General features: G+C 38.2%; 1 protein-coding gene across 1 annotated transcript; it reads right to left on the reverse strand.

The window, feature by feature from the left end:
• Positions 1 to 563: 563 nt before the first annotated feature.
• On the reverse strand, positions 564 to 9,392 carry LOC148360237 (neuronal acetylcholine receptor subunit alpha-9-II). The gene is made up of 6 exons (XM_088343773.1): positions 9,338 to 9,392; positions 9,115 to 9,260; positions 7,698 to 7,852; positions 6,001 to 6,181; positions 4,127 to 4,478; positions 564 to 1,219 (listed from the first exon to the last, which is right to left on the reverse strand). Exons 1-6 carry the CDS (start codon positions 9,372 to 9,374, stop codon positions 564 to 566), a joined length of 1,527 nt encoding a protein of 508 aa, XP_088199899.1. The 5' UTR covers positions 9,375 to 9,392.
• Between the last annotated feature and the right edge of the window lie 570 nt (positions 9,393 to 9,962).

Below are 9,962 nucleotides of genomic sequence, written 5' to 3' on the forward strand. Positions count from 1 at the left end.
TTGAGACTCTTTGTGATGAAGGGCGTCACCAATTAACATGACTTGACTTGAATACTCGCTCATGCCATCTTCCGGCTGAAATCATCATTGCAGGCTCTGTCAAGCTCCTTTTGTTCTCCATGCAAGTACCGCACATTCTTAAACGCGCTCGCAAACATTCCTTTCTTCATGTTTTTGGGGGTTTGGGTTGGCATTTGGACTGTAATCGAAACAGTCCTTTTCTTACTTTCAACATTTTCATCTTAGTATAAAAGAAAACCGTGAGCATGCACGTGAAATAACTATACGTCACCCCCCGCATATTTTCTAACAGCGTAATACGCTCAGTGGTAAAAGTAAGATAAAAGCAGACAGGTGCGGTGGAGGGATTACATAAAGGCTATTTGAACTCAGTTGAGCATTGTTAACACATACTTAATAGAGAAAGTTCAACTATTTTTTTTAACTTTTTACGGACACATGTTAGGATAATCACATATGTAAGACAACTAAGAAGATAACAATTGTTTTGTTTGATTATATATATATATATATATATATATATATGTATGAAAGCGTTTCGCTCAGGGGGCCTTCCCTAGGACCAGGATGCTCATGAGAAAGACCATAATAAAAAAGACCCACATGAAAAACCGGTCCATGACTTTGGCGATCTTCTTCCACTCGGCTCCTTTAGCGCAGTTAGCGCGTTGCTCTCGGAAACAGTTAGCCATGTACTCCACGTTGCGTACTAGCTTGGGGTCGTTGCCGTGGCGACAGAACACACACGGCCCGAAGGTTACCGTAGGATTCTGAGGTTTTTTGTCTTCGGGGAAGAAGGATGTATTTTTATCTGAAGAAAAAGATGAATGTGAGTGTTTTTTACCGCCCCCTGGTGAATTATTTTCGTCGGCGCGTTCGTACTTCCCTAGCGGAAAAGTGGAGAAGAGGGCTCTCTCGGCTCGGGTGATGTGCTGCTGGGTTTGGATCTGGGGGGGCGGTCTTGGGGTTTTAAGGACTGGCGGTTTTTCGGGAGGTTCCTGGGTACGGACGGAAGACGAGGCGCAGTTTTCGCCCACCTCGTAGACGCAGAAGATCTTGGACATGTAGTCGATGATGAGGACTTTGGCCCAGCGGGGTACGGGTTTAGCTTCGGGGCCGCAGAAATGGATGTTCATGATGAAGATGGTGAGAGCCGTGGATGCCGTCACCATAGTCATGGTGGCGATGTAGTACTTGCCTGAAAAAGTCGTTTTCTTTTTATATTTTTGAATATTTTATAATGGTTTTAAACGTTCTTTTTTTTTAAATCAAAACGAATTATACAAGCCAAGAAAGTGTATGTTGTTAATTCGGCTCAGAGTAGAGGTAGACAAATCATTGGGCACCGAATTCGGTGTCTGAATATTTTTTTTAACAGGTTGATTATTCAGGCTTAGATGCAGCTGAGCCTCTCTCCCCCTCTCTTCCCTCCCTCTGTCTCAAACGCTACCCGCGCCTACTTTCCGATTGGTCGAGTGGCCGGGGGTGGAGCCACTTAAACAGGAAGAATAACGTTAGAGCGGAGTAAACAACGGCAGCTCTGTTAACTCCTGAGTCCTGACATGCTTGTGATTCAAGATCGCTGCTAATATAGATTTTGACAAGTCCGTGGGAGAAAAGCGTGTGTGTGTGTGGTTAATAGACACACACTATTAGCATCAAACTTATGTCAGCATGATGCTAATGAAGCTAGCATTAGCGATGTGAAGCCCGCGACCATGTTGGCGTTCTTGCCTGAAAAAGGTTTTTTATTTAATGTTTTTTTTCCAGTAAAATGTGATTATTAAGGCAGATTAAATGCTAATTAATGCTATCGCCATTGCTGCCAGGTGTAAATAGTTTTCAGTGATGCTAATGCAGCTGGTGTTGCTAAACACTACTGTTAGCTTCTAATGCGGGTCTACTGTTAGTGTCACCCATTCTAATGCGGGTCATGTCAGCGACTGTAATTACTTTTGCGAAACTTGATTGTCAGGATATCAGAGGGCCTTAGCATGAGCAATCTTAGCTTTAGCAATGTCAGCATTAGCGACAAGCCTGTGTCATTTTGATGAGTCATAAATCTCGGTGAGCAAAAGATAAATAGTTGCTAACTAGAGTGTAAACATTGACATTGGTGCAAGGTGCATTCAAATGAGTCAGACATGTTTAACCCAGATCATTGAATAATTGAAATTCATTAAAAAACAATGACGCATAGATGATATATATGCAAGTAACTAGTGAGTTAAAGAGTTAAAAAATGGGATTAATCATCATTAATATTTTTACCTTTAATAATAAACTAAGCCTGGGTACTAATAAACTAAGATAGTCATTCAATAATCAAGAGATTAAAAGTGAATTGATAATACGAGTATCATGGATGAAATATATGCTATTAACTGAAGAAAATGTGATTAATCACAGTTAACTATTTGATCTTTTGAGAAAAAAACAAGTTTAGTGACTAATTAAGTAAATAATTACAATGAAATTACCTAGTGTAATTATGACAAAAAGTGAAAGAATAATCGTGATTAAATAGCTGCACTTTTGATCAACTAAGTTTAGTTTCCAATAAATGTATGTAGATCATAAAATAATTAAAAAACAATAAAAATTGATCAATAATATGAGTATCATAAAGGAGATATATGCAATTAACTGCTAATTAGGTCTGGAAAACGTGATTTACTATTTTAACCTTTAATAATAAAATAACTTTAGTTGTATTGATTCATTTTAAAAGTATTCATTTATTGACAAGTATCGTGGATGAGATGCGTGCAATTAACCGAGTTAACAATGAAAAATGGGATTAATCACAATTGATTACCGTAAATTCCGGACTACAGAGCGCACCTGATTATAAGCCACACCCACCACATTTTAAGAGGAAAACCGATTATGTACTTACACAAGCCGCACCTGTATATAAGCCGCATGCGGCCACATTAAAAAATGTAACACAAACACAAAATCAACCCAAACCCGACTTTAAGTACGGCGATTGAAACTAAATGTCCTTCATTAAAGAACACAGCCCAAAAATCACAGCCGGCAAAATGAACGGAAAATGATACCGGTACTTAAGGTTTGATGCAGACCTGCAGAGTCCGGGTCCCGTTGAAAGTAATCCAAGGAAAAAAGTGTTTGTGTTACATTTTTTTAATGTGGGCGCATGCGGCTTATATACAGGTGCGGCTTGTGTAAGTACAAAATTGGTTTTCCTCTTAAAATGTGGTGGGTGCGGCTTATAATCAAGTGCGTTCTATAGTCCGGAATTTACGGTACATAAAATGGCCGCATCACTGAAAAAGCCGCAGGCTTGAAAGTTTGGGAAAAAAGTAGCGGCTTATAGTCCGGAATTTTTGGTATTTGCACTTTTTTTACTAAATCAAGCTTAGTTTGTGATAGATGTAAGAAAATCATAGAATAATTAGAATACGTTAAATATGAATCAATCAATGAGTACCGTGGATGAGCTATATCAATTAATTGGTAGTTAACCATGAAAAAATGGATTAATCACAATGAAATATTTGCACTTTATTAAATTAAGTTTAGTTTCTGATAAGTAATAGCCGATCATAAAATAATCCGAGTACATACGAAAGAAATCAACAAGTACCATGGATGAGATATATGCAATTAACTGTTAGTTAACTTTGGAAAACAGTTTGGGATTTAATGTTTTAATCTTTAGTAATAGTGAAATAATAAAAGAATAAAAAAACAAAGTTTAGTTGACAACATATGCAAAAGGATCATTAATTATATTAATTAAAAATATGAAACAATACGAGTATTAGGATTAATCTGAAATTAACTGCTAGTTAACTGTTAAAAAATACTTGATTAAGCATGATTAAATATTTTTATGTTTAAAAATTTTAGTAATAAAGATAAAGGCCATTCAATAATTAAAATACATTAACTGCTACCAAACTATAAAAGGTTTGATTAACCACGATTAAACATTTTAATCGTCAGGAATACTACTTTTGTGTCTGTATATAATTGAAACTTTTTATTCAAAATGTAGAATCTTTATAATCACTTCTTTCGAAATGTATCGTTTGGTACTATTGACTGCTAAAGACGTCAAAAGTAGTTGTCTTACCAATAAGGGGCACACTCTCTGAGGGCGGCATGCTCTCGGCCACCATGAGCTGGAAGACCGTGAGCGCCAGAAGGACCGTCACCCCCAAGGAGACCTTCTCCCCGGAATCCGCGGGCAGGTAGAAGCCGAGGGGGGCCAAGAAGGAGATGAGGAAGCACGGCAGAAGAAGGTTGAAGATGTAGAAGGAAGAACGGCGCTGCAGGAGCAAGGTGTAGGTGATATCCGTGTACGGGTCCGAGCAGCAACCGTACATCATCACGTTCTTGGAGGCCGGCATCCCGTGGCACTCCCACTCTACGTTCTCGACAAAGTCCGACAGGTCGCCGCTCTCCATGTCCATGAAGATGTCCACCTGTGAACAATCAGATCGACATGAGGAAGTATATGTTTGAAATATTGCAGTGATGCTAAAGGGAGAAGCAAAAATTTGCTGACCAGGGTAACAAAGCTTGAGGTAATAAAGAAATACAAAGAAGGCACACAAATTGCTACTCCCGCCGAGTCTCATGGCCATAACCAAACAACGATCGGGATTATTACCAAAAACAAAAAAGGCGATTAAAACAAGGGACATCATGAAAATGTCAATATGCGATTGGCTGAACTGCCTCCCACAACTCCTTTACATGCTTTAATTTACTTCACCATCTTGTGTGCTTAAGTATTATGTGAGTCGGTGAAAATATTTTTTTCGGACTTGCTGTGTGTCCCAAGACTTGCAGTGCTACTAAAGGAAAAAACAAAAACACGCCAACCATGGAATCAAAGCTTATGTTTATCAAGAAATATAAAGAAGGCACATAAATCACTACGCTCGCCAAGTTGTATGGGCATAACCGATCAGGACTATTATAAAAAACAAGAAGGCGATTCAAGCAAGGAACATCGTGAAAACCAATGTGCTGTACTACTTCCCACAATGCCTTTCTCTTATTCAGTTGCGGATGTCGTCTGCTTCAAAAACACTTTGCGTGTCAATGATACCAATGATGTTCCCTATAACAATTCAAATGATATAATACAAATAATAAAATGTATTTACTATTATAAGAAAATCAAATTATACTAAAATAATAGGAACCACATTCAAAATAAATTAATTAAAAACATTTTTTACCATAGATTTCTATCCCCCTCCATACAGCATTCCACTTTACGACGCCCACCTCCTAAAGCACAGGTGTCAAACTGGCGGCCCGCGGGCCAGATCAGGCCCGCTAAGGGATTGAATCTGGCCCGTGAGACAACACTCAGAGAAGCGCAAGATAAAAACAAGCTGCAGGTTGAAATATGTCAACTTGATGTTGCTAAAGAATGGTGCTTCTCACAAAGACACTGCACTTGTATTTATTTCTCTCTCTCTCTCTCTCTCTCTTTCCACTCCTTTTCTCCCACTCTCTGTCTCTTTCACTCTGTGTCTCTTTTTCTCTTCCCTTGTTGCTCTTTATCTCTTTCTCTCTCTGTCTTTTTAACTTATTTTGCTCTAATTTCCTTTTCTCTCTTTTCTCTTTCTCTCTTCCTATCCTTTGTGCTTTCTCTTCTCTTTAATCTCCTTCTGTCTTTCTATTTCTCTTTAGATTTCTTTCTTCCTCTCCCTTTCTTTCCCCCTCTCTCATGACTTCTCTTTTTATCTCTTTTGTTTCTCAGGCTCTCCCCCTCTCTCTCTTTCTTTATCCCCCATCTTTCTCTTATTTCTTTATCTCTCTTTTTCTTTCTCTTTGATCTACTGGTCCGGCCCCCAACAGAATGTTTGTTCTATCGTGTGGCCCCCGAGTTAAAATGAGTTTGACACCCCTGTCCTAAAGGATACCATATGCCGGGGGGCTTCCGTTATTAGTTTGCTACAACGCCCCTGGTGGTCTTGGTTGTCTTACCTGGTGTCCGTTGTAGGTCCAGGAACCGAAAGTGAGATTGCATTGCTGACTGTCGAAGGGAAAGTAAGAGACGTCCACCACGCAGGAGCTTTTGGTGATAGCGGGGGCGTCCCACGTGATCTCGCCGTTATAGCGTAACTTCACGTTGGTGTCCATGGGGCCCGACAGGGCGTCGTCAGCTCTGGGGATATTTTTTTTTTGCAGGTTAGGTTTAAAAAAAATACGTATGTATATAGGTATACGTATGTATTCTTTATCCTCTGTGAAGAAAGACTAGCAGTGGCATGTAAATATATTTAAAAGAGAATTACAGAAGATATGTTTTATAATTCTGGAGGAGAAAAAAAATCCAAGATTTGACTTTCAAGAAAGTAAGTGAATAAATAAATGTGTAAAAAAATGACAAATTATTTAACAAGCCTAAACAAAAAATAGTAATCATATATTTAGAATGAATAACTAAATGTAGGAAAAATGGTTTTAAGATTATTTTTCCAGTTAAAATTATGAAAATAATTTTTGTTAGAATACATGAATAAATAAATGTACAATAAACGTGAAAAAAAATATTATTATAATTATATATATATATATATATATATATATATATATATATATATATATATCCAGCTCCAGACTTCCTGTGCGGAGTTTGTATGTTCTCCCCGTGCTTGCGTGGGTTTCCTCCGGGCACTCCGGTTTCCTCCCACGTTCCAAAAACATGCATTTCAGGTGAATTGGCCGGTCCAAATTGTCCCTAGGTGCGAATGAGCGAATGAGTTGTCTGTCCCTGTGTGCCCTGCGGTTGGCTGGCAACCAGTTCAGGGTGTCCCCTGCCCGGAGATGGCTGGGATGGGCTCCAGCCCCCCCGCGACCCTAATGAGGATAAGCGGTACGGCTAATGAGATGAGATATATATATATATATTTTTTTTTAGAATGAATAAATAAATATCTAAAGAACTGAGTTTAAAATATTTTAACAAGTTTAAAATTACAATTGGATTTTGATTAAATATAAAAAATATATATTAAATATACTTATAATATGAAATTATTCATATGATTTAATAAGTCTAAATATACAAAAATAGTATTTGAAAATCATTTATTTATAATTGTAGAATCCATATAATATTAAATATAAATCATATAATTTAATATATAACACTGGAATTAATAAATATACATATATCATAAATCAGATTAAAATATTTTTTCCAAATTTGAATAACAAATATATTTTTCGAACAATTTAGTAATTAATTTCAAAGGTAAATGGTTTATATAGCGCTTTCAACAAAATGTGCGTCATACTTACCCATTCACGCACACACTCACACACTGATAGCGGCGTCAGCCGTGCAAGGCAACTAACTGCTTATCGGGAGCATTAGGGATTTGGTGTCATTCCTTTGACATATAACAGAGGAATCGAACCTGCGACCTCTTGATCTCAAGACGAGCGCTCCACCTCCTGAGCTACTGTCGGCCCATTTTATGGTATCTATGGCCATTTTTATTACGATTATATGACAAGGGGGTGAAGATATATAATGGTTTTTGTTCCTCTTATACAAGTCATCCTAAAAGAAATCAAAGATGGATTCTAGCTAGGCTGCCATAGACGTCAAAGGACCATTTTACCAAGGCTGGCATTTAACAAATGACATGAACGAATATTTTGCAGCGACATACTTGTTATAAAGAACCAGATCGGGCCTCCAGACGAGGTTGCTGGGTATGTGGATGACTTCTAAGCCGTCGTAGTCGTCCTTATTCCACTTGAGGTAAGAGTCGTGCCACCGTTGCCTTATCCACAAATAGGCGATCAGTACTTGGTTCCTCTCGTCCTGAAAGCAAAAGGGAATAAGTACAGTAGACCACAGGATACGGCAACCCCATCTAACAAAGTTTTTGTTACAACTCTTAAGATGCCCTTCTTCAAAAGGTCGACATCATATAAAGCACTGGTCTGCAATTGGTTGGGGCAGGGCTTTGTGGAAATGCTGAACTACTTCCCACCATGCCTTTCTCTCTCTTCATTCAGTTCACAAGTCAGTCAAATCAAGTTTATTTGTATAGCCCTTAACCACAAGTTTCAAAGTGTTTTACAAACTACTATTACACCATCCCTGTGCTTTGTCAATTATTTGAGACATAATGGATATTATATTTGTACAGTATTATTTTTGCTATGGGTCCCAACTTGCAGTGATGCTAAAGAGAGAAGTAAAAACACAACCATGGAAACGAAGCTTGCGACTATCCAAAAAGACATATAAAGTTGAAACTTTTGTGCGTAGGACTGTGCGAGTTGCCTGGCTGCTGTTCAAATCTTGTGTGCTTTTGAAGGACTTTGCGAGTCCGTGATACACTATTACATTTTGTTTGTACTAAAAGGGAAAGCAAAAACAGGATACCCAAAGAAATAAAGCTAGCTATTATCATGAAATACAAAGAGCATACACAAATTGCTAAGCATTGCTGTAACAATCAACTATAAGGACTATTTACAAAAAATAAGGATGCAATTAAAGCAAGAAAAAATTCTATAGACAGGACAAAAGTCACAAGTAGAAGTTTCCTTTTCAATTTGCCGTCTCTTTCCCCCTTCTGCAACCAACCTGCTACTCCACTGGACCAGTGTCAGGTCATGTTGCACCAAAGGTAACTAAAATGTCATTTCCCTTAGCATTTATATTAAATTACAAATATGTGAAATGAGATACACATAAGTAGTACTTACTATGTAGTATTTTGTTATTTTAATGTTGTTATCTAGTGTACCGGGGGTACGGAACGCGTTAGTTTCAGTGTATTTAGCTCGTTTCTAAGAAAAGGTTGGAGAAATCTGAAGTCGCCAAACGTAATTATCTTCGTTTCCAAAAGAGGGCACTAAAGGGGTATTATTAAATGAGTAACAGATGATAAAGTTCAATGAAAAGTTAGTAACTCAAGGTTAGGACATTTTATCAACCCGACATATTGGACCAGAACGGGAACCTGATCTGGATAAGTAACAGTATGCCTGACTTGGTTTTTCATTCGGCTACATTACACTTTAACCAAACGAGGTAAGGGAGTGAAAAAAAAGGTTTTTAGGCGAACCTACCATGTCTTTAATTTGCGAGAGTGTGATCTGCAAGGTGACGTTCAACGGCTGGTCTGTGTCCTCCACGGGTCGCAAAGAGCTAGTGTAGTTTTCCATTAAATCATGCAGGAGTTTGTGGGCATAGCGGCCTTGGGCTGAATGGACCACTGCAGTAACAAAGAGAACGTCAAAGTTACAAGAACTTCGGATGATGCAAATAGTAAAGAAAAAGTCAGGGACTTACCTGAGGGTAGGAGTGTAACCAGGAAGATTTGGATCATCTTCTTCAGGTGTGAGGGAGCAAGATAAATATATGTATTCTAAAATCGGGAAATCTACATTATTCCTCAGAGAAGAGCATCCGACAGTGGTCAGGATCCAACGGTGCTCAAGCCGACCGTACAATGACACCGCGAGTGTATCACGTAACTCAGTAGCCAGAATGAAACAGGATGCCCAAAAGAAACCGCCTGGCCATGTGCCAATGACTCACCTGGTGGACGTTTTTTTACCGAAGATCTAAAAACAAATCAAGGATTTTGTAGAATACTTATATTGCAGTCTTATACATCATCTTAAAGGTTTGTATCCAGCACTTTGAGTTACAAATTGTAGCCAGAAAAGAACTCAAATAAATTTTGTTCAGTTTTCTTCATTTGTCTGTTTGTGTGATGCTGCCCCCTGGTGGCCAAAGATTTGAACCGTTTTATTATCAAGCAGGGCTATTCAGTAAGGAATTTCAAAATAAAAATGTAGAATGGGCAGACAAGTGCTGTGCACTGTAGTTAACTGACAGCAAATGTAAAATACTGATAGTTAAACGATGTATCAATTAATTTTCCAAACATGAAAAAGTCATCATGATAAGT

The sequence above is a fragment of the Urocampus carinirostris genome, chromosome 9 (genome assembly GCF_059441175.1).
Source record: "Urocampus carinirostris isolate Australia breed hairy pipefish chromosome 9, RoL_Ucar_1.0, whole genome shotgun sequence".
NCBI classification, from domain to species: domain Eukaryota; kingdom Metazoa; phylum Chordata; class Actinopteri; order Syngnathiformes; family Syngnathidae; genus Urocampus; species Urocampus carinirostris.

Coding starts and splice junctions, on each gene's coding strand:
- LOC148360237 (XM_088343773.1), bottom strand. CDS start 9,374: ATGATCCAAATCTTCCTGGTTACACTCCTACCCTCAG. Junction 9,261..9,337: donor GGTTACACTCCTACCCTCAG/GTAAGTCCCTGA, acceptor TTGTTACTGCAG/TGGTCCATTCAGCCCAAGGC. Junction 1,220..4,126: donor AGAGAGTGTGCCCCTTATTG/GTAAGACAACTA, acceptor CGACTTTTTCAG/GCAAGTACTACATCGCCACC.